This window comes from Ustilaginoidea virens, chromosome 2, assembly GCF_000687475.1.
Source record: "Ustilaginoidea virens chromosome 2, complete sequence".
Classification (NCBI taxonomy): Eukaryota; Fungi; Ascomycota; class Sordariomycetes; order Hypocreales; family Clavicipitaceae; genus Ustilaginoidea; species Ustilaginoidea virens.
The window spans coordinates 668,530-690,615 of NC_057317.1; the positions used below are offsets into that span (position 1 = coordinate 668,530).

General features: G+C 55.7%; 9 protein-coding genes across 9 annotated transcripts; 4 read left to right on the forward strand and 5 right to left on the reverse strand.

Annotated features, from left to right (window-relative positions):
- Positions 1-1,742: 1,742 nt before the first annotated feature.
- UV8b_01950 (uncharacterized protein) lies at positions 1,743-4,532 on the forward strand (the record flags this gene model as incomplete). Its single annotated transcript, XM_043139448.1, has 3 exons — positions 1,743-1,898; positions 2,490-2,965; positions 3,065-4,532. 3 exons carry the CDS (start codon positions 1,743-1,745, stop codon positions 4,530-4,532), a joined length of 2,100 nt encoding a protein of 699 aa, XP_042995382.1.
- Positions 4,533-4,885: 353 nt separating this feature from the next.
- On the reverse strand, positions 4,886-5,254 carry UV8b_01951 (uncharacterized protein; the record flags this gene model as incomplete). The annotated part of the gene is made up of 2 exons (XM_043139449.1): positions 4,886-4,913; positions 4,983-5,254. 2 exons carry the CDS (start codon positions 5,252-5,254, stop codon positions 4,886-4,888), a joined length of 300 nt encoding a protein of 99 aa, XP_042995383.1.
- Positions 5,255-6,045: 791 nt separating this feature from the next.
- UV8b_01952 (uncharacterized protein) lies at positions 6,046-7,030 on the reverse strand (the record flags this gene model as incomplete). Its single annotated transcript, XM_043139450.1, has 3 exons — positions 6,046-6,320; positions 6,742-6,835; positions 7,004-7,030. 3 exons carry the CDS (start codon positions 7,028-7,030, stop codon positions 6,046-6,048), a joined length of 396 nt encoding a protein of 131 aa, XP_042995384.1.
- Positions 7,031-7,677: 647 nt separating this feature from the next.
- UV8b_01953 (uncharacterized protein) lies at positions 7,678-9,024 on the reverse strand (the record flags this gene model as incomplete). The annotated part of the gene is made up of 3 exons (XM_043139451.1): positions 7,678-8,019; positions 8,112-8,893; positions 8,979-9,024. 3 exons carry the CDS (start codon positions 9,022-9,024, stop codon positions 7,678-7,680), a joined length of 1,170 nt encoding a protein of 389 aa, XP_042995385.1.
- A 1,268-nt stretch (positions 9,025-10,292) lies between these two features.
- UV8b_01954 (uncharacterized protein) lies at positions 10,293-11,837 on the reverse strand (the record flags this gene model as incomplete). The annotated part of the gene is made up of 1 exon (XM_043139452.1): positions 10,293-11,837. The coding sequence occupies one exon, from the start codon at positions 11,835-11,837 to the stop codon at positions 10,293-10,295; it is 1,545 nt and encodes a 514-aa protein (XP_042995386.1).
- Positions 11,838-13,309: 1,472 nt separating this feature from the next.
- Positions 13,310-14,872, forward strand: UV8b_01955 (uncharacterized protein; the record flags this gene model as incomplete). Its single annotated transcript, XM_043139453.1, has 1 exon — positions 13,310-14,872. The coding sequence occupies one exon, from the start codon at positions 13,310-13,312 to the stop codon at positions 14,870-14,872; it is 1,563 nt and encodes a 520-aa protein (XP_042995387.1).
- Positions 14,873-15,579: 707 nt separating this feature from the next.
- Positions 15,580-17,024, forward strand: UV8b_01956 (uncharacterized protein; the record flags this gene model as incomplete). Its single annotated transcript, XM_043139454.1, has 2 exons — positions 15,580-16,062; positions 16,206-17,024. The coding sequence occupies 2 exons, from the start codon at positions 15,580-15,582 to the stop codon at positions 17,022-17,024; spliced, it is 1,302 nt and encodes a 433-aa protein (XP_042995388.1).
- A 1,648-nt stretch (positions 17,025-18,672) lies between these two features.
- Positions 18,673-19,189, forward strand: UV8b_01957 (uncharacterized protein; the record flags this gene model as incomplete). Its single annotated transcript, XM_043139455.1, has 3 exons — positions 18,673-18,700; positions 18,818-18,894; positions 18,995-19,189. The coding sequence occupies 3 exons, from the start codon at positions 18,673-18,675 to the stop codon at positions 19,187-19,189; spliced, it is 300 nt and encodes a 99-aa protein (XP_042995389.1).
- Positions 19,190-19,565: 376 nt separating this feature from the next.
- Positions 19,566-21,228, reverse strand: UV8b_01958 (uncharacterized protein; the record flags this gene model as incomplete). The annotated part of the gene is made up of 4 exons (XM_043139456.1): positions 19,566-20,560; positions 20,725-20,894; positions 21,029-21,131; positions 21,192-21,228. 4 exons carry the CDS (start codon positions 21,226-21,228, stop codon positions 19,566-19,568), a joined length of 1,305 nt encoding a protein of 434 aa, XP_042995390.1.
- Between the last annotated feature and the right edge of the window lie 858 nt (positions 21,229-22,086).

Genomic DNA, 22,086 nt, shown 5'->3' on the forward strand with positions numbered 1-22,086 from the left:
TACCACCCGCCGCCGGGCTTTTATCGGAGGCGCCGCACCGTATCGCCACCTTAGTACCATGGACACCAAGGGCAGTCAGTCCCATGCGGGAAACCCCTTCATGTCATCAGCCACAAGCACCAGTCAATCAATGCCCAGCCAACAACAGATCTTGTGCGATTGGGACCGAGGGCCGTCTTCGGTCTTCCGTCGCCAGCAACAGAAGAGGGAAAAAAAATTTGGACCGAGGAAAAGGAAAAGAATACCGACTCACGATTGCTGCGACTCGGCGGGCTTCCCGACATCTATGACGGCAGACGGCTGACAAAAGAAGAGTCATGGCAGCTGGAGAAGATGCTTCTGGTCGTCGGCCTGTCCGTGGTATCGCAGCAATTGAGTCAGACCGTCAGCGTGGTCCAACGAACCTTCCAGCCATGGCAGTCTCTGCAATTTCCGGATTCAGATTGATGCCGCTGTAGCCGATACATGAAGCTGATAGGTGCGAGTGTGCCCGGCCACAGCGGCTTGAATGGCTGCCTACTGTCTGACTCGCTCACGGGGCTCCTCAACAAGGCATCGTGGAAGCTTGATGCTAAGTGGCCGGCAGTTGAGCTACCGAGTGCTTTTTTGCTCGTCTTTGATTTTTCGTTTCCCTTTTTCGGCTCTCTCTCTCTCTTCTTTTTTATGTTATTTTATATTTATTCTATTTTATTTTTTATTTTTTTTCTCCCTTCTCCCTCCTCCCCCCCCCCCCCCACCACGGCCCTGGGCAGGTGGTGCAGGTGGTTCTGGTTCAGGTTGCTAAGCAATCCCAACCGGTCAGTGCCTGCTGCCTCAAGCGCCGCCGTTTGCGTTGGATCTCAACTGGGGGCAACTGGGGCAACTGGGACTACGCCACGCCACAACTCGTCAACAGAGCCACAGTGCTTCTGCCCAAGCTGAGTGCAAGTCTCAAGTTAGTACTCGACTTCCCACCTCCCCCCCCCCCCCCCCCCCCACTCTTGCACATGGCCGGCGCAGCAGGAAAAAATTTGGTTGATTCATCCATCTCGTCATTCCCTTTGGCCGGCTGTGGACAGTACGTGCGCGCTACATGGACGCTACATAGGTACATGCTACGTGCGCGCTACCTACATGCGCCGCCATACACCTCTGCATGGCTTCTGGCTGCATGGCTTCTGGCTGCATGGCTTCTGGCTGCATGGCTGCGTGGCTGCGTGCTGCATAGTACGAGGTACTTGCTGGAAGGCCTATCGCGCATCCGCTGTCGGGATTGCTTCCACGCACTGCGGATTCCCACGCACAACTCCCTCCTTCTGTTCACCTGCTACTTCTTTCACCTTTGCCTCAATCCCTTGTCGAGATCTTGCCCTTGGCTCCAACACACCCCAGGACCCCGTCAACAACAACAAGTTGCATCAGTAATCCTAAGCATTTTCAGCCCTTGTTCCGCCCTCTTTGGGTGCTATCCTGTCTCATACAAGCCCCCCTCCCCCCATCCAACCCCCCCGTACATGGCGGCTTCACATTTTTCGCAGACTTGTTCAGCAACCTTGTCGACAATCGTCATGAACTAGTTGTTTTCCTCAAAGCTCTGCAGGCGCCTTTCCCCCACGCGCCATTGTTGCTGGGAGCAGATTCTTTTACAATTCTAGTCGTCTCTTCCTCCTCTTCTCTCTTTTGTTCCCTCCCTATTCTCAACCATACTTTTCTCTTGAATCGGCTGTTTACATTTGATTTGGTACCTCATGCCCACAACGACCATGCCAGGTGTTAACCCGTCATCCACCAGGACCGCCGCTGCCGACGAAGATGGAACGGACCATATCGGCATCGACACACCACGGTCCGGTGTAGCAACCCCTCAGCCCGATCTTCACGACAAACGTCTACCGGGAATCATGAGCTATTTTAGCCAGGTTCGTCAAGACCCTTCTGCAAACGATTCCTCTGCTTGTCCTGCTGCTGCCCCGGCGCCTGCGAGCTCCGCTGCCGATCAACAGCCCGATCTGCGGATTCATCGCGTGTCGTCGTCTTCAGAGAAGCCGCCGCAGAGTCCCAGACGGAACTCTTTGCGCTGCAATCGCCCGATATCAGACGGCCCTCCAACTTGGCGGGCTGACAAGCTTGATATTGGCTCATGCCATTTCAAACACTCCCAGATGGCTCCTCAAGCATACCCAACACCTCCCTCTTCGCAACCATCGTGTTCCGAAAGTCCATCATACAACGGCCCAGGTCTTGCACCCAAGGAGGCGATCGAGACGGGGCCTGGCCCAAGGTCAACGCATGGCGGTTGCGGTCGGATCGCCTCCCAAGGAGCTGTCGCCTCTGTGCACAAGGATGGGGCTGTTGTTGAGCACGCGCTACCTGCTGCATCCCAACTGTCCCGCATGTCGTCGTCTTCGCTGCCATCCTTGCCTAAACCTTCCCCTTCAGTAGCCTGCACCCCAAGCAAGTGGTTTTCGCTTGAAGGACTGAAAGAGCTAACTCGTGGTGTCATATTCAAGAGCGGCCCGCCCACTCCCACGAGAGCCCTATCTGCCACTCACTCGCAATCAGATGGCAGAGAGACACCAGGCAGAATCAGTAATGATGGAATAGAAACAGCTAGCGGAACTCAAACCCCACGAACGACCGGCGTCCAGCCCCCCGCACCCAAAGGAAAGCTGACAATCAAGATCAATGAGGCTCGCGGTTTACGGAAATGTCGTGATCCGTACGTCGTAGCAGTTTTTCAGCGAAGCGAGCTTATTTCCGGGGGCCCCCGCCCCGTGGAAGATGAAGAGGCACTGAGCATTGCCCCGTCCGGCCTCGGTGGCATTGCGATACAACGCCAAGGCAGTGACTCTGGTCGACCACCAATGGCTATTCCGATGAGAAGTCGACAAAGCAGTAATACTAGCATTCATGACTACAACACGTTCCGCAATCGCTCAAGTCGCTCGCCCTTGACGAATCCGAAATGGGATGCCGAGGCAGTCTTGTATGCTTTATACCCGATTTCCAACCCTTTTTTTTTTTTTTTTTCCTCTCCATTATAAAAAAAAGTGCTATTTAGTCAGTACTAACTATGGCGTTGCAGTGACGTTGTCGACATTGACATGTTGGTCGACATTTCTATTTATGACCATACCGCTACGGGCGAGGTTTTCCTGGGCCATGTCGATTTCCAAGCTGGGAGAGATAGTGACAACGCTGTCAGGGGGTGGTTCGCGCTACGCGGTCATGCTGACACGGTCGCTGAGGATGCGCCGTCTGGCGAATTACATGTCGAAGCATTTTATCAGAGATCCGAAAAGAAGCACTTTGGTCCGAGCGATTTCGAAATTCTCAAACTGATCGGCAAGGGAACCTTTGGTCAGGTTTACCAGGTGCGGAAGAGAGACACGCAGCGTATCTACGCGATGAAGGTGCTCCAGAAAAAGGTTATTGTCCAGAAAAAGGAGGTGGCCCATACTGTTGGAGAACGAAACATCCTCGTGCGCACTGCGACGTCGGATTCGCCCTTTATCGTCGGGTTGAAATTCTCCTTCCAGACACCTTCCGAGCTCTACTTGGTCACCGACTACATGTCTGGCGGGGAGCTCTTCTGGCATTTGCAAAAGGAAGGCCGCTTCGACGAGAGGCGGGCAAAATTCTACATTGCCGAGTTGATTTTGGCGATTCAGCATCTGCACAACAACGACATTGTCTACCGTGATCTGAAACCTGAGAACATATTGCTCGACGCCAATGGCCACATTGCGCTGTGCGACTTTGGACTGTCAAAAGCGAATCTGACAAAGAATGACACGACAAACACGTTTTGCGGTACAACCGAGTATCTCGCACCCGAGGTTCTGTTGGACGAGTCCGGATACACCAAGATGGTGGACTTTTGGTCGCTCGGGGTCCTGGTCTTTGAAATGTGCTGCGGCTGGAGTCCATTCTACGCGGAAGACACCCAGCAGATGTATAAGAACATTGCCTTCGGAAAGGTCAGGTTCCCGCGCGATACTCTGTCGCAGGAAGGCCGAAACTTCGTCAAGGGATTGCTTAACAGAAACCCCAAGCATAGGCTCGGCGCCACGGACGATGCGGAGGAGCTCATGAAGCATGCTTTCTTTGGCGACATCGACTGGGACCTGCTTGCCAAGAAGCTCATCACGCCACCTTTCAAGCCCAAGCTGAAGTCGGAGACTGATGTTTCTTATTTTGACCCCGAGTTCACCACGGCGTTGGAGCAGAACGGATCCCTCAATGAGCGAGCAGCGGCACTCGCTCATGGCTACGCCGCTTCCACGCCGCTCTCCCCCTCTGTGCAAGCAAACTTTCAAGGCTTCACGTTTGTCGACGAGAGTGCCCTGGACGATCACATGGGAGATCGATTCAGACACGACGACGAGGACATGGACGACGCCCAAGCCAACGCTGATGACGACGACGACGAGGACGACTGGGACCATCTCCATGACGCCGCCGACCCGCGCAAGGCGAATCGCATGAGTGGCATCGTTAAAACGTCGAGTGCAGACGAGCACATGGTCGGAGGTGCTCACTTTGATGTGTGATGTTCCACCCCTTTGGTGCCGTCCATGTAAGCCAGGGAAGAAGCAAACCAAAACAGAAGGGGGAAAGCAGAAAGCAGAAAGCAAAAGTAGCGCACCGCATGGCATTTCTTCTGTGACCGTTCTGTTGAGCATGGAATGGTTGTTGTTTTTTTTTGGTCATACTGCATTTGGAGAGGCTTGACTTTTTTTTTTTTTTTTTTTTTCCCAACTACATCTCCCCCATTCCTTTTTTCCCCGGTTTTTTTTTTTTTTTTTCTTTTTAATATGTGGCCGTCTTAATGGGACAATGTCTCTATTATATAGCATTGTTTTATCGGAGCTTTGTCGTCCGCTTCCTTTCTCTTCCTTTCTTTCTATTTTGGGGAGAAGGGGTGGAGGCTACTAAATCGGCGGCGTTTGGTGGTTGGGAAGGAATTGATATATCGGAGGAAACAGCACCAGTAGGCTCACCTTACCACGCTGGTCTGCATGCACATGCACATGCACAGGCTCTTGTTGGTTTCCAGCAAGCCAGAAGTCTTGCGAAGCAAAGAGGGAATAAGAAAGAGAAAGATGGAAGAGAAGACCACTCTGGGAATACCTCGAACTTGTTTCAAAGCATTCATGCCCACCATGTCAGCATTGATGATGCCGAGTAAGAGACGAGGGTTGCTGCTTCCAACGTGGACATGTGCAACGTACGAGTTGAAGACTGGCTGGATTACTACTGTAATACATGACATGATGATTGTCTCCCACGGACGGAGACGAAGGAACCGAGTACACCGTAATGAATGGGGAGTCAGCAAAGGGGGGGTTTTAGTGCAGGTGCAATAAGTAGCCCACGTTGGGTGTTGGTCATCCATCGTCTCTTGGGGGGAACTCGGAATGGCCAGAGTCAAAGGCGCAGCCGAGGACCGGAGATTCCATCGTGTTGGACTGAGTCCGGTCCGTACGCTGGCGCGGCCAGCGTCAACGAGTGCATGGGGTGCGTGGGCATGGCTCGTGTGAATGATGAGGCTGAACGGATGGTGGGCGGGAGCACGGGGTCTGGGGGCTGGTCAGAGGCGGGCGGGAACAAGTCATTTTGATGTCGGCCGGTGGGAGCATGCACGGCAGCAGCTGCGTTCGGTTTGCCGTGCCGGGAAGGGGGCATGCGACTGATGCTTTAAAAAAAGAGGGTACAAACAAAGGACTTGCATGCGAACTGACTTGCTAAAAAAAAAATAAGAGGGTACATATACAATGGGATTTATCGATCCGGTCCGGTCCAGTCACCAGCCCGTCGTCACCGTCTTTGACTTGCTTGCTCCTGCGCGGGCTTACATGCTTGTAGCCGTTTGTCATATCCCCCGGGCCTTTTTTTTTTGGTGCTTGTTAAAGGAAGAAACACGCCCGTGCCTTTTGGTCTCGTTCCACCGACGCCCTGCGGGACAAGTTTCTCTCTCTCTCTCTCTCTCTCCCTGCGTCTTGTCTTGTTGGCTGGAGACGATGATGCGCCCATCGACTCCGGGCTTTTTGGTTCGGGTCGACTCTAGTGGCCAGTCTCGTCGTCTTCCTCGGCCTCGAGCCAGTCGGGGAGGGCAGCCGCGCCGCCCTGCTGGCTGGACTGGCTGGCCTCCTGGCCCTCAATCTCGACGGCCATGCTTTCGTACTCCTTCAGGTTGCTGGCGAGGTCGGATTCCTCGGGCGAAGCGGGCGTCTTGGGAATGGCAAAGGTTTGCACGTGGCCTTCCGCGTCGGACTCCTTGACAGCCGGGGTTTTGTAGGCCTTGAGCTCTTTCAAGTACAGCTCTTGGACAAAGTCGGCTGAACAATTTGCACAAAATTAGCCATCTCTTTCGTCACACATTAAGAAGAAAGAAAGAAAGAAAGAAAGAATCAAGTTGCCTCGAGTAGCTGGCTAACGAGAGGGGGGATGAGCAAGTGGTGGTCGTGACGAGGGCACTCGGAACATCGATCCGACCATGCCTACTGGTTTGCTGCTGCGTTTCTTCTTCATTCCTAGGAGAGCCGAGCCGTCGTGCAGGCTGCTTCACGGACGGCGACAATCCCGCCTTTGCCGAGGACACCAAGACAGAGACAGAAGCACCATGCGATGGCGATGGCGATGGCGATGGCGATGGGATCATTGCACACAGGCGCTCACGGCACGTCCGTGGTCGTCACGCCATGCCACGTTGCCAAACACCCGGACATGAACATCGAGCAGGCCCTGCTGGGCTCTTACCTCTGCGGGAGACGGTCGGGGCAATGAAGCCGCGGACGTGGACGGCATTGCCTCTGGCGGCTCGAGCAACGGCGCCGAATGCCGATGTGGCGCGCTTTCAGGATACCCTTTTTGTCAGCGCGAGAGCCCCAGGGTCAAGTTCGAGTCTCGGGGGCAAAAGGCGTGCGTCGAGCGCCCGTTTGGGGGGGGGGGGGGGCAGGCACTAGACGCACGCATGGGGGGGGGGGGGACGGCGAAAAAGGAAAAGCATTCGCGAGCTTACCGTGGCCCTGGACAGTTGGCTGAGCATGTTGAATCGACAGGGTGATGCTCAACGGAGAAACCCTTGTATTGGGGAGGGGTTGGGGGGCAGCGGGTGGTTGGATTTGTCTGAGGGTTTGGTGAAAATCGTGATGTCGGACTTTCCTGGACGGGCCAGTCTCAGCGCGGCAAGTTTCTGCCTGAGGTTGTCGTCGCTGCGTGGCTCGGGGGGGGATGATCGCCGATCACGTGATGCGAATGCCCGGGCTGCTTGCTCTGCTTGCTTGGAGTGATGATGTAATTTGGCATTGTGGCCCGACGTCGACAGGTTATCTCGTGCCGTCAACAATTGGCATGGCGTCATCAACAGGGCAAGGACTTGTCTATTTTCCCACTCCGTGCCGTGTCACGAGTCGTTTTCCATTCATTGAGGCGTGACTGCGACGAGCTTGAGCAGATGTCCGTTGGTGTACCTGCCAACTACAAACGCCGTGGAGCTGGTGCTCGCAGCTCACTCATTCGCAACGCAGACTAGCAGACAGACAACCGTCCCAAGCATCTGGAATTGGGCCGTCAAACCCCTTGTACATCTGGCCCTTCTTCCTCTACTTCTTAAACCCATTCAACTGCCGCATAACCTCTGGAAACTCTGTTCCTGGCTCAGACAGACTCGTGGCGTCTAGTCCTGCAACATGCCTACGTTGTGATGCCCCCTTCCCGCTTCTGGTGAGGCGACAGCCTCCTCCTCCTGATGACGCCAAAGACGCTGCTCGCCGCGTAAAGGGCCCCCAAGACGGCAGCAACCACGGCGTAGGCAGCGATGAATGACTTGGACGCATCGGCATAATGCAGGCCGAGGCCACCGTTCACAATCCCGAGAAGCATCAAGCCCTGCCCGTACCACCGGTGGACGTGGCTGACAATGCCGCGTCTCTGGTGCCTGAGGTAATGCCGGTGGTGCAGCCAACCCAGAACGGGCTGCAGCCCCATCAAGCTGCACACGAAGACACCAAGCCTTGTATGTGTGTCCTTGAAGAACTGCGATGCGACCAAGAGTCAGCAAGTTGGTGCGGGGGACAAGAGCGGCAGCATCACGCAATCCTTGGATGAGCTGTGGGGGGGGGCCTTACCTCGCCTTCGCGGGATGAAGCGATATACCCGACTGCAAAGCCGGCCCACATGGCCAGGAAGGCCAACATCTGCCAGCCGGCATGGATGAGCCAACTGCCCACCAATGGCATGACGGCGGACCCAATCGGATAGCCGACAACAAAGACAATAGCCATGATGACTCCGTGAGCCACCTCGAGACGATTGTTTTGGTCGTCGTCATCTTCTTCCACGACTGCTCCGGTGCTGCCCGTCCTGGTGGAACCGCCGCCGTTGGACGAAGCCAGAAAAGGGTTCGAATCCGAAGTAATGCTTGCTTGCTGCAGGTCGACAGAAAAGCTGGCTTTGCCGTCGTGGGTGGAGATGGACTGGGAGGGATTGGACGAGTCCAGAGAAGAGCCCATCTTCCAGGCCGAGATCCAGCTCGAGGAGCTGCTGAGATCCAGGTCCGAGCAAGCTCTACACAGGACATTGGCGACCATGCTGCCGTTGACGATGCCAGAGCCTTCCAAAAGCGTGACATCGGAGCGAGCCGAGTACCGGGGCATGACGTGACCTTGGCCTTTTCTTGTGCTGAGGGTGATGTTGTTGTCACCGTTTTGGTAAACGACAAACATGCTGGATCCCTTCATGGAGGACCCAGTGCCCAGGGCGATCCATTGATACGATGTGGGAGCTCGAAGCTGGAAATAGAGGTTGCCCGACCCGGCACTGAGGGCGGCTTGCGGGGCTCCCCATTGGAAGCAAGCATCTCCTTTGTCTGGGCAAAACGACGCCAGAGCGGCCTCTGTCGTGGAGGAAACTGAGGCGATACGGAACGGACAGGTCAGCATTCAGAGATTCAGGAGGAAGCCCGGGCTTCAACCGCGAAAAAGTGGCGGGCTTACGGGCAAGGATGGCAGCGCCAACGGGGATATCGCTCGTAAACCTCATGCTGACTCCTCCCCGTGCCCTGGTCTCTTTATCACTTGGCGCCGGTGACGACGGACGGGGTTCCGAGTTACGCCTTAAGAGACGGGACAACCGGATTGCTGAACCAAAGAAGAAGGGGAAAACAAAAACAAAAAAAAATAGGGGGCGAGGTCTGACGAGACGACGAGTGCTGAGGGACGCGATGAAGGGGAGAGAGAGAGACGATGGTCCGCTCAAGGTGGCATCAAGCAGGAACAAGCCGGTCCAGTCGAGCAGGTGCCAGACATGCACGCATACAAATAAGACGACCAGGCCGCCGGGCCGTCGCTATCAACAAGCACGCAGCCTGCATGGCATGCGTGTACGGTTACGAATACCTGGCCCCCAGCCCACGAGCCGAGACACCTCGGAGGGCCAAGCAGAGTTAGGTAGTGGCTCGCCAAGAACAACGGCGCCAACGCGCGACGCTTGCCCATGACGCTAATGGGCTCCGACCTGATACGTGGTCGCTTCGCTGGAAATCCGAACTAACCCGTTCGTTAGCTGTGGCTGTTGCCAACCGTTGTTGCCCGCCCGCCTAGAGGTTGCCAAGCTCCAACACCAAGCTCCAACACCGGCCGTTGCCCCGCGGCCATGTGCACATCCGCGCAGGCAGGTACTGTAGGTACCTAGTCAGCTTTCTACTTGTTACTGGGCAACAGTACCCTCGCCACGGGGCAGATGCCGCCGACTGCTCGCCGTGCTCTTGCTCTTGCTCTTGCTCTTGCTCTTGCTCTTGCTCTTGCTCTTGGTCGGGCATCATCCCAAGATGATTACGCAAACACGGCCCCACTCCTCGTAACCAGGCCGGCGCCAAGGGTCACTGGCCCCGTCGATCGGATCGACGCGCCGGAGCAGACCTGGCTTTTTCCGTTGGCCAAGCACGCCTGCCGCAGCACGTATGTAATGTAATCATAATCTAGTCTACTTTTATTGGACAGCGGCTTTTGACATCTAGGTCATCTTCCCCTGTTCCGTTCAGACATCTCTTGCCCCCACATGATTTCAACTGCTCACCTTCAGCATTACTCTACTCGGCTCTTGACCTTGGGAGATGAAACCCTCCTCCACGCCGGTTGCGAAGCGTAGAAACGCAATGCTCCGAGGGAGCAGGTCAAAAAAGAAAAAATCTGCGTGAGCTAATGCAACTAAATCGCCTCCCAGCCCAACGTGTTCTTAAAACCCTCAACAAATCCCCTTGTCAAGAGCGAGAAAAAAAAAAGCAAGGCACAGCGATGTAGGCTCGGCAGTCAGGTTCGATTGGCCAGGGACATCATACTACCCTCGAGCAAACTGGTTGACGCCACAAAGCTGAAGCCACCAAACACATCATCCTTGCTCGAGCCGGCCATGGACCATGCGTCCCTCGTGCTCAGAACGGGGCTGAATGCCAGCTCCGTAAACTCTGGCGCAAAGTTCTCTGCGAGCTCGGGATCCGTGATCATGGGCTGAATAGGAGGCTCCAGCTCGCGAGCCTCCAGCTTCCGCCAGTCAATCTTGCGGAAGAATCGGTGTTTCTTGAGCGTCTGAAGGTCTTTGGGCATGCATGAGCCGAGCCTCTTGTGGGGTTCCTTCCTCAGCAGACGCGTCAGCAGGTCCTTGGCATCCGGGCTGAGAAAGTAGGGCAGCACGAGCTTTTGCTTGACAATGTTGTCCTGGATCTTGGCATGGTTGCCGCCGCGGAACGGTGGGTTGCCCGTCATCAGGTCGTACCCCAGGGCTCCAAACGACCACCAGTCAACGGCCTTGCCATACTTCTTGCCCAGGATGACTTCGGGGGCCATGTATTCCACCGTGCCGAGGATCGAGTTGCAGCTGTCCTCGCTCTTGGAAACGGACACTTTGGACAGACCAAAGTCGGTGAGCAGCAAATGACCATCCGCGTCCAAGAGGCAGTTCTCCGGTTTCAGGTCGCGATATACCACGCCGAGGTCGTTGTGCAGGTGGGAAATAGCCAGCAGCATTTCTGCCATGTAGAACGCGGCCACCGTCTCGGAAAACATCTTTTCAGTGTTGAGGTGCGTAAAGAGCTCTCCGCCTTGGCCATACTCCAGAATCAAGTACAGCTTTTCGAGGTCCTGAAACGCGTAGTACAACTTGACCACGAATGGATGGCGGTTGACGGATTCCAGGATTTGACGTTCGGTCTTGGTTTGCTCAATCAGCTTCTTGTGCACCACGAGGGACGCCTTCTTGAGCTGCTTCTGGGCGTACAACCTCCCGGTGGCCCGCTGCTTGACCAGAAGGACGGTGCCGTAGGTTCCTTTTCCGAGGCACCGAAGGGGTTCGAATTCTTCCGACGTCATCTTCCGCTTCGGATTCAGACCGCCGTCCGCCGCAAGACCGCAGCGCTCATAAACACTCTCGCTGACAAAATCATTCTCCAGGTTGACTTCGTAGCTGGTTGACCCACACTCCGAGTTCTCGCTCCCGGCCTCACTCGGAGCTCCGTCTCGGCTCTGGGATCGGCTGTTCATTTCAGTGGTGATGCCGGATGGAATCTCGGAGGGGCCTCCGTTGCGCGTTGCGGAGCTGGAACGCGACGGGATGTCGAGGCTCAGGTGGTCCGTTTGCATGCGCAGTTTCGCAATGCCAGACACACCGGGCGAAGGCACCGCTCGTAGAACGGGGCTGCAGTTGGCACTGACGACGTCGTTGATGCGGGCGCGTCCCCGGCGAGAGCCCAGGGCTGGGGTACTGCGCGTCCCGTAATCGGAATCTTCGTCTCCAGAAGCGGCAGGTGTGCCGGTGAAGCCGCGCACAACAGAGCGGGCAGCTGGAACTGGGCTGATCATTGTTCTTTCTTTAATTTTTTTTTTCCTTTTTGGAATCAAGGCACCTGCTCGTGGGCGACACCAAGTGGATTCACCGGTCCAGATCAAAGGGGCGACGTAGAGAGGAGGGCTCAAGTCGAGCCTCGGCGTCGTTCTGGGTCAGCACGCTCCTCCGCGATAAAAGGAAGCTGAGTTTCGTAGTGGCTCGCAACACGCATCTGGTACTTGAAGAAGGAGGTTGGCATATGGGAGGTCTTTTGTATATGCATTGGGCAATCGATTGAGGGATAGCTGGATTGGTAAGTTGGTGATGGCGTTTTGTGATATTCACCAGATGGTGCAGAGGGTAAAGGAAGACTAAAGGGCCGGGGAGAGGGGGGGGGTCTTTAAGAAACAAAAAAAAAAAAAAAAAAAAAAAACAGGCTAGGCCTTCTGGCAGCCTGCAGGGAAGGCCTGCCTGCATCCACCGTGCCATCCCCGTGCAGCGTCCAGCGCACATGCCGTCAATAGACGCACCAAAGTTACCGAACCTTCTTTTTTTTTTTTTTTCGCCCTTTCTGGCTCTCCCCATTCCAAGCCACAAGTTAAGTGCTACCAAGGCAGCGCGGGCTGCCGCTACCCCTGGGTTGGGCCAGTCACAAGCCGCGCTTACGGAGAGTGGAGTAGGCGGGATACTGCACTGACCACAAGTAGCATCGACGACGATGTCCCTTTCGGGCGTCAGCTGGCCCAAAGCGGGCAAGTGGAAGCCAATGAGGTACGTACTATGTACCATGTATCAGCACTTGCCAAAACCATCAAAGTTGGCGCCAAAACATTGAAATGGCCATGGCGGGTGACTGAGGAAAGCCCCTGTCGTTGTTCACATGGAAATCCACGCGCCCATCTTTTTCACGGCGACTTCGAGTAAATTTCTAGCTTTTCCCTGCGCCAGGTCGACGGCATGATTTCGGGTACCAACCAGCACAAGGGGCAATGTTTTCCTGGCAACCCTTCGCCCTCGCAGTACCTGCAATGTACGAGGTTGCCCCCCACCTAGAGCGTAATGGTTACGAGGCTCTTGAGCAAAGGCGTGTCGTTTCAAATGCCATGTTTGTGTGTTTTTCTCCTTCTTTTTTTTTTTTTACTTTCATAAGCAGCTCATCAGTATGAAAATGATAAAACTTTTACACCTTTATACAGATATACGTTTGCCGTCCTCACTTCTTGCTCGGCGCTTTGAAAGACGGGCTGCAGCACCTCCATCCAATCAGGGGCTAGAAGCCCCGGTACTACCTCCGAACCGGCCCACAGCCGCCTGCGCTACCTAACCTGTAGCTCTGCTCGCCTTGACTCGGTTCGCAAAATCATTTCAACTTTCAAGTTTCACGTACACTCACTCCCCTGGTTCAAGGCCGAAGCCCAAGTCTGGCGGTGGGTGAATACAAGTCACGAAAGCTAGGCTCTTCAGCTCCGTCTTCCCCACCTCGCCATTGCATACAACAGCCTCCGCCATGATGCATCCATCGCGCCAGGCATATGTGGAGGACGCCGACTCACCAGTCGGCATTGCCCTCGAGGACCTCAAAGATGATCAAGACTACGATATGCCGACGGCACCCGGTGCACCGCCCGAGAAGACTTCCGCAATACTGAGCCAGTTCAGCAGGAAGCGCCTCGCGGCTACAATTGCCGTGCCCACCGACGACGGGCGCGTGCGCGCAAGGCTCAGGGAAATGGGAGAGCCCGTCACCCTGTTCGGGGAGGGTCCTGGGGATCGTCGTGACCGTCTGCGAGAGTTGATGACCATCCAAGCTGAAATAAGTGGTCTGGAAAACGCCGACGTTGTCATGGAGGATGCCCCCGGGGTGGAAGAGACCGAGGAGCAGGAAGAAGAGGAGTTTTACTCGAGGGGAGGGGAGGCCCTTCTCGAGGCAAGAAGACGCATCGCCGAATATTCGCTGCCGCGGGCAAAACGACGGGTCGCTTTCCAAAAGCAAGAAGCTACGATCCCTTTACGAACCCACGTCAAGTTCAGAAAACACGTCAAGGAGCGACTGCAGGCTTTCGAGCTTCAAGGCAGCCAGACTGTCGGCGAAAGACACATCAGTATGACGAGGATATCGCCCAACGGAGAGCTGGTGGCTGTCGGAAACTGGGGAGGGCAGGTCAAGCTGGTGGAGATACCGAGCCTGACCGAGAAGATGAGCTTTCGGGGCCACACCAACAAGATTAGCGGGTTATCCTGGTTTCCAGGGGCCACGCTGCCCGAGAAGAACATCTCCTCGGACTCGGTCAATTTTGCATCTGGCGGAGCGGAAGGTCTGATACACTTGTGGTCACTGAGCCAGGACACTCCCGTATCCAAACTGCAGGGACACTCCCAGCGCGTCTGCCGCGTCGAGTTTCATCCATCCGGGCGCTATCTTGCTTCCGCATCGGAGGACACGTCATGGAGGCTCTGGGACGTCGAAACCACAGCCGAGACACTCCTCCAGGAAGGGCACTCGCGGGGGGTTTACGCAATCAGCTTCAACACGGACGGCTCGCTCCTGGCTAGTGCCGGCCTGGACAGCATTGGTCGAATCTGGGACTTGCGATCTGGGAGAACTGTCATGATTCTGGACGGCCACCTGGACGGTCACATCAAACCCATACACGCGCTGGACTGGAGCTCGGACGGACATCGCGTCCTGTCGGGGTCGGCTGACGGATGGATCAAGTGCTGGGATGTCCGCAAGGTTCAGCGGACCGGAGGCATCGGCGCTCACAGCAGCGCAGTGTCGGATATGCGGTGGTTCAAGGGCTGCGACGACCCCCTGGCAGGCACACCTCCCGGCGTCGACGACAAGGGCGCCCAGATCCCAAAGAAGTCCAGCACGTTTTTCATCTCGAGCGGGTTCGACAAGAATGTCAAGATCTTTTCGGCGGATGACTGGACGCTTGTGCAGACATTGAGCGGCCACACAGGGCCCGTCGCGAGTGTAGATTACAGCAGGGACGGCAAATGGATCGTCAGCGGTGGACATGACCGGACAGTCAAGCTATGGGGCCGAAATGACGGTGAATCTCTGTGAGACGACGGCAAGCCGGAGATGCGGAATGGTCAAGCCACTGCGACTTATTGCAGCTGATAGTATTTACGAGCCTGTGATACCCTCCCAACATGTCCCTTTACGTACCTACCTACCTGTGAACAACTGAAAACCACCTTGCAAGGCAGTGAAGTCGTTGAAACCTGTCTCTGTGCATGGAAGGGGCTGGACGACGACACGAAGAGGACAGCAACACAACAAACAAAAAGGAGAAGGATGGCTTCATCTACTCGCTCGTGTAACTGTCAAGCCTGGCCTTCTAGTTCCCGGGTAGGTTCTGGTGAGTTGGGGGAGGTGCTAGTAGTGGGGTATTATGGGAAGCTACCTCCTCCTACCTCCTCCTCCGTAGTACGTACTACGGAGTGTGTTGTTTCTACAGGTACCTAGTCAGTCATGCCTGGTCTGGTTGACCCGTCTTCCCAGGCACTTCACTTTTAGCTTTCCAGCGGTGGCTGGTGGCGCGGGGTCAGCTGACCGGGTTGAAACTCCAAGCAATTGGCTTCCCTGTGACCGGTGACCGCAGTTTATCCCACCAAGCAACTGTAACATCCGTACCGAGTCAAGATATTTCGTCGCATCAGCATCTATTTTCGCCCGACGGCCCCAGAAAGCTTCCACCATCATTCCCCATGGTTTTCCTACGTCGCGCTCCTGCCTCGATTGCCCCGCCGACAAAAATCTTGGCGTAAATGGCCAGCATCGACCGCTACCGGCCTCCTCGCGAGGGCTATCAACCCCCGAGCCTGCCTGGAAACAGTGTGCCAGGCAACAGCCATGCCGAGGCACCGTCGCGCTCTCCTCAACAGCGAGATGTGCCCCCAGCAGCTCCGACCCCGCCTCAGCATAGTGCGCGCACGTCTCCTCCGAGGCCGCAGGCCGAGAACTCGCCTGCTCGACAGTCGCCAGTCGCTCAGCCTCGCCGCAACGGGCAGGCGGCAGTGGCGAACCAGTGGTTCTTCAGCCCCGACGAGGCTCAGAGCACGCCCAGCGTCATTGATGGAATCTCGCCGTCGGAGGAAAGGCTTCGGCGGGCCAAAGGCGTCAATTTCATATACCAAGCCGGCGTGATGCTGGATCTGCCCCAAATCACGCTGTGGGTCGCCGGTGTCTTCTTCCACAGGTTCTTCATGCGGTTCAGCATGATACAAGAGAAAGGTGGCATTCATCATTACGTACGTCAGGAGCCCACCCCTCGAGTGTCCGGGAGAGCCAAGTAAACTATAGGGGCAAAAAAAAAAGAAAAAAAAAAAAGCACACACATACACAGGGCGAGAGGGCACTTGGTCAAGGAGTTGTCGCTAACCCAGCTCGGTAGAATATCGCTGCGACGGCGCTGTTTCTTGCCAACAAGGTCGAAGAAAATTGCCGGAAAACAAAGGACATCATCATTGCTGTTGCCAAGGTGGCGCAGAAGAACGCAAAGCTCATCATTGACGAGCAAAGCAAGGAATACTGGCGGTGGCGAGATAGCATCCTGACCTACGAGGAAGTGATGCTGGAGCAGCTGACTTTTGACCTCATGATTGACAACCCGTATCGAAACCTCTTCGAGCTGCTCGGTCGGCTCGACATTGTCCACAACAAACATCTCAGGCAGGCCGCCTGGACCTTTTGCAATGACGCTTGCTTGACAGCGATCCCTCTTGTCATTGAAGCGCGAGATGTTGCCATTGGCGCCATCTTCTTCGCCAGCGTCCACACGAATCAGCAGATTGACGACGTCGACGGCGAGCCGTGGTGGAAATTCCTGAACGGTGACGAAGGACTCTGCACAAAGGCGATTGAGATGATGCATCAGTTCTACGTTGAGAATCCGCTTAGAAAGCAGAATCCGTCGCTGCCGTCGCCTGCTTTTGATCTGGAGAACACACGGCGACGCGGAGACACTCTCACAAGCCAACCCGACACGCTCTCTTCCAACGGCACACCCATGGAAGTCGACCGGGCCAGCCGGAGTCGAAGCCCAGCGCCCAGAGCCAACGGCACCGACCACGGCGACGCAAGTACCCTGAGGTCGCCCACTAAGAGAAAAGACCCGGATTCTGAACCTGCGACCGATCGTGAGAGGGCGGAAAAGCGAGCCAAGGTGTCTGAACAGGAAGGCGAGTTAGTGGAGGATGAAGCCAGTGGATAATGATGCCGGATAAAGGAGCTTGGGCCTTTCGTATCCCCCCCCTTCCCCTCTTTTCCTTTGCAGGAGGATCGGCGTTTGTGGCGTGGAATCTTTTTTTTTTTTTTTCAAACCCTTGCTGGTTTGCAACCCGAGCACTACACTATCACAAGGTGTTTCATGGGTCAAGGTTTGCACGGTTACGTTTACGGACTTGGGATGGATGAGCTTGGCATGATGAGGCGGCGTTCTCTTTCTTTTTTTTATATGCGTTGACCCGTTCAAAAACTCTTTTGTTTCTCTGGACAGTGATAAAGCGTACGAACCGAGAAACAAAAAACGAGAATAAAAGCTACTTTTTTGGTGATTTCAAACGGGGACTTTCATTTCAGCCCCTGGCGAGCTGTGGACAAGTCGACCAACCGAGGTGGCTCCCTCCCCACTCTGCAATGAAATTCGCTCATGAAAACTGGAGACAAAGTTGAAATTACCCTCCCGCCAGACCCAATGCGATTGGGCGAAAGCGCGGAGCGGTCCCCACCCTGGCCAGCTGCCTGCCAGCCGCCCCTCGCCCGGCAGAAAATTTTTTTTTTTTCTGCCGCCCACGCGCACACCGCCCGCGCAGGCCGTCTATAAAAGTCGCGCCAGCCCGCCGCTCGTTTTTGATTTTTTCTTTCCTTTCCTCTCCAGCTCTCTTTGCCTTTTGGCTTAGATCAAGTGTAGTATCTGTTCTTTTCAGTTTAATCTCTGAAAGGTCTCTATTGAGACCAATCGTGATTATTCTTATTTTTGCCCCTCGGACGGTCTCCTCTGTGCTTGCACACGATTCCGTCCACAGTGTCCCTGGTATTACACTGCCTCCAGGTGACGCGAACTCTTTTCATTGCTGGCGCCGGCTCGTCTGGTGTGGTGAAGAGGAGAAGTGGATTTTGTGTGTATCAGTGGCATGCGTGACTTGATCTGCGGAAGCTCTCGGGCGAACGAGGACGTTTGAAGATCACGCAAGATGTTGTGCGCGTTGCGAGGAAAGCTATTATAGTGATGGGATGGGTCGTTGATCACGGAAGCGGAAGAAGATGCAAGGCCAAGAAGGCTTTCACCAGTTGCTGGTCCCCCTCAACAGGGTTTGGCTTGTAGGTGGCCAGGTCACCTCATCGCAATGTAATTTTTGGTTTAGAATAGTACATGTGTGTCTTTCCATGCCTCAACTGAGCGGCGAGATGAGGGACAGTCGCGTCTCAACATCGAGGCGCGGCGTTTGCCTCGTTGCCTGGTCGGGACTGGCTGCCATTCCGCTTGCGAAGTGTAACCTCCGAGGAGGACTTGCAGGACTTGCAGGACTTGCAGGACTTGAAACATGTGCTACGGAGTACATGTGCTACAGACTGCTTCGAACGATGATGCCATTGTCCCGTCTCGTAGAGCCTCGTCGAGCCTTGTCGATTTTCTCGTCGAGCCTCCCCGAGCAGGTTTTGTGGCCAGTGCACCGCCACCACCAGCCTCGCCTCAAGCCACAGCAAAGAATAATTTACTTCCATGTCGTGTCCCCCTCGTTCGTTGCTTGCTTGCTCCGAACCGCCAAATCATCCCGGTTCTGGCTTCGGTCATCATCTCTCCTCGCCGCCTGCACGTCGAGCAGTTGCCGTTTCCCCAGCCGCTGGCCGTCTTCACCATGGCGACTCTCGGAGGGTACCTCAACAGTGCGTTGCCTCCCCTCCGCCCCCCCCGCCTTTTTGCGCGGGCAGCCAAGAGGATATCAAGTATCTGCTGCTGACTGAATCCGCTTGCTGACGAGACCCATCCATTCGCACGTGCAGAAAAGGTCCTCGTCGTGACTGCCGACTCGCGAATCTTGGTCGGCACCCTGGCGGCCTGCGACCAGTCGACAAACTTGGTACGAGGCTCTCGTCACGCCGCTGGCCGGGTTGCCTGCGCTGCTAACCACGCTGCCTTGCCGTCTTTTTTTCTTCTTTACTTATTTTTTGTTGTGGCAGGTCTTGACGGACACGCAAGAGCGAGTTATCCACGAGCCTGACGATGACGAGCCTTCGGAAATCCACCCGCTTGGCCTGTATCTGATACGGGGGGACAACGTGTGCTCGGTGGGCTTGGTGGACGAGGCACTGGACGAAAGTATCAATTGGGCGGAAGTGAAGGGGTCGGAAATCGGCGGCATCAAGCATGTCTAAAAAAAAACACCGGTTTCTCTTCTTCTTTTCTCCGAGACTGTCGTGGCTGGTTCTGTTTCTCTTGGACAAAGTAGTCGGCGACGACGACGACGACGACGACGCCCGGGTGGCGATGGATTGATTCGGCAGCAGAATTACATACATGGCATAGGAATGGCGTTTACGGAGTCAACGGGGGCAAGAGTCGGGGAAATCTGCTCCATCATTTTTTTTTTTTTTTTTTTTTTTTTTTTGGCTGTGTCCTTGGTTTTTCCTGCAAAATGGGTGGTTAGGTTGATGCTAGGTGTATGTCTTTTGGATGTGGCAGACTTGACCGGTCACGGCTTGCTTGGCATGATGGTTCTAGCAGACACTGGTTTTAATGCTACATGTGTTGTCACGCGAAAACGCGCTTCATCCAGACATCCTTGAAGTCGTCTTGGCCGGGTGATTCGACGAGACGGTTCACCCTGTTGCCCTTGAGGACGCTCAGCCAGCCCGACGTGTCGCCGGAAACGCCGTCGACGGCGACGACGCTGGGGTCGTTGCGAGGATCGAGCGAGGCCAGAGCCGCGACCTCTGCCGGCTTCACGAGCGGTCGGTTGTCGACGACGTGCATGCCACGAGTCCACTGGCCAGAGGTTTCCACGCGAACGTCCTCCAGCTTGGCAGGGAACTTCCACCTGGCATCGTCATGGGTCAGCATGTACCACACGGTGAGGGGGTCGTGCATGGAGAGGCCGGGTTCCTTGGCGTCTCCCTCCATCTTCTCGATCTGGCCAAAGGCCCCCATGACGAAGTGGGACACCCAGGTTGCGAGGGGGCTGCCGGCGTCAACGTGCGGCTGGATGCGCTCGGCGAAAAAACCCTTGGGGATGAGGTGAGGAGTGGTGATGTCCAGGGGGGCAAGGGTCAGCTTCAGCTGGCGCGACAGCTTGGCCGGGTACGGGGGGAGAGTGGAAAGACGCTGCGGAACCGGGGGCATGGTCGCGGCGGGCTCGTACGAGGTCAGGGCGTAGACACGGGCGGCGGCAACGGCGTCGGCGTAGCAGTTGAATTCGGCGACGGGGGTGATGTTGCCCTCGACGTTGACGGCGCCGCCCATGACGACGAGCTCCTTGACGCGGAGGAACGCCTCGGGGTCCTCGGCGGCAGCCATGGCGACGTTGGTGAGGGGGCCGACGGCGCAGATGGACACCGAGTCAACGGGGTTCTCTCGGAGGATCCGCAGAATCTCCTTGTGGGCGGGTTCCTTGGAAGGGGTAAAGAATGGCGAGGAGGCAGCGGCGTCTACTGGGCTTTCCGAGCCGCTCTGGAACAAGGACTTCCACGTCTCGGAGGGGCTGAGATGGGGATGGGCTTCATGGACGTTGTGTAGCCCGTCGAGGCCATCTAGAGCGCAGAGTAAGTCCAGCACGTGAGAGAAAAATAAAATAAAAAAAGGGGCATGGGATTTTTTTTTTTTTTTTTTTTTTTTTTTTTTTTACCCAAACAAGGTCCCCGGAGACTCATGGCGAGAGTCGAGTCGAGACGAGAGAAGACGAGACGAGACTTACGGAAGTAATCTGCCATTAAGCACTCATCCTCGAGCGAGTGCTCCGGCCCGACAGCAACGATAGGCTTGCACTTTTTCATGGTTTCAAATCCTTCCGGTCTGCCCGTGGACCTTCTCCATTGCAGCTCCTTTTCCAGCACGTGAAACATGGCAACTACGTTTCGGAGGCAGCTAGTGCAGAGAACGGGTTACATTGAAGCTCTCATTTGTTCCGGTTTGGTGGTGAGTTTTGCATGATGGGTTCTCCCCTTGCGCCGTCTCCCCCCCCCTCCGGGGGGGTTCTGCAGATTCTTTTCCTTTCTCACCTTTGAAGCGGGACGTTTCCATACGTCACAGACAGCATGGCAACCTCGAGCTCGTCAGGCGAGGCGCTGAGAGCCAACAGCATGGCCATGACGTCGTCGACGCCTAATTTATGGTTCGCATCAGCAGCTGGAGGGGGGGCGCACGTGGAACAAGGAGACTTGCCTGGATCGGTATCAATAATGATCTTTTGCGGAGCCATCGCTATCAGAGGCAGGATGGGGAGACAGGCAGGCAGGCAGGCAGAGAGTAACAGTTCAAGAAAAACAGGCCAGGCTGAAGGGCGTGAAGCAACGTAAGCGGGAAGGAGGAGAAGGAGGAGGACAAGGACAAGGACAAGGACAAGGACAAGGACAAGGACAAGGACAAGGACAAGGACAAGAAGGAGAAGGAGAATCTAGATGCAGTTTTGCAGTCAGCACGGCTCGGCAAAAAGGATTGATCTTCTTGAAACGAGGTACTCATCAGCAAACTGCCTTTCAGAATACGCTCGTGTGCCGTGTCCAGCCGGCCGGTCAACGACTGGAGGCATTTCAAATTTTCCCTCAGCCCTGAGCTTGACCTAGGTTAGTGGGGTCTGGCTGGCACTAAGGTCGGCTGGAGCAAGGCAGCGAGCAATAAGCACAGCACAGCACAGCAAAGCAAAGCAAAGCAAAGCAAAGCAAAGCAAGACCACCACATGCATGGCTTGGCTGGAGGAGGGCGTGGAGCTTGACATGGGAAGCAAGTCAAATTGCTCGGTAGTGGCCGGTCGGCCGCCTCCGGAAAGTCCAGTGGGAGCTGGCGGGGGCTGGCGGGGGCTGGAGGGGCAGATCGGGGGAAGGAGGGACTGGGACTGGGACTGGGACTGGGACTGACCGAGGTTGTGGCTGTGGGCTTGCACCGTGCATGCGCCGTGTATGCACAGTGCGGGCAGCCACAGGTACCTACTAGTAGGTACCTATAGACTCGGCAGCCTTCATATTATGTACAGTACTTACTGGCAGGGCCGGCCCAGGCTGGCTGACTGGCAGGTGGAGAAGAACGAAAAAGGGCGTAGTTGGTTAGGTTAGGGCACTTT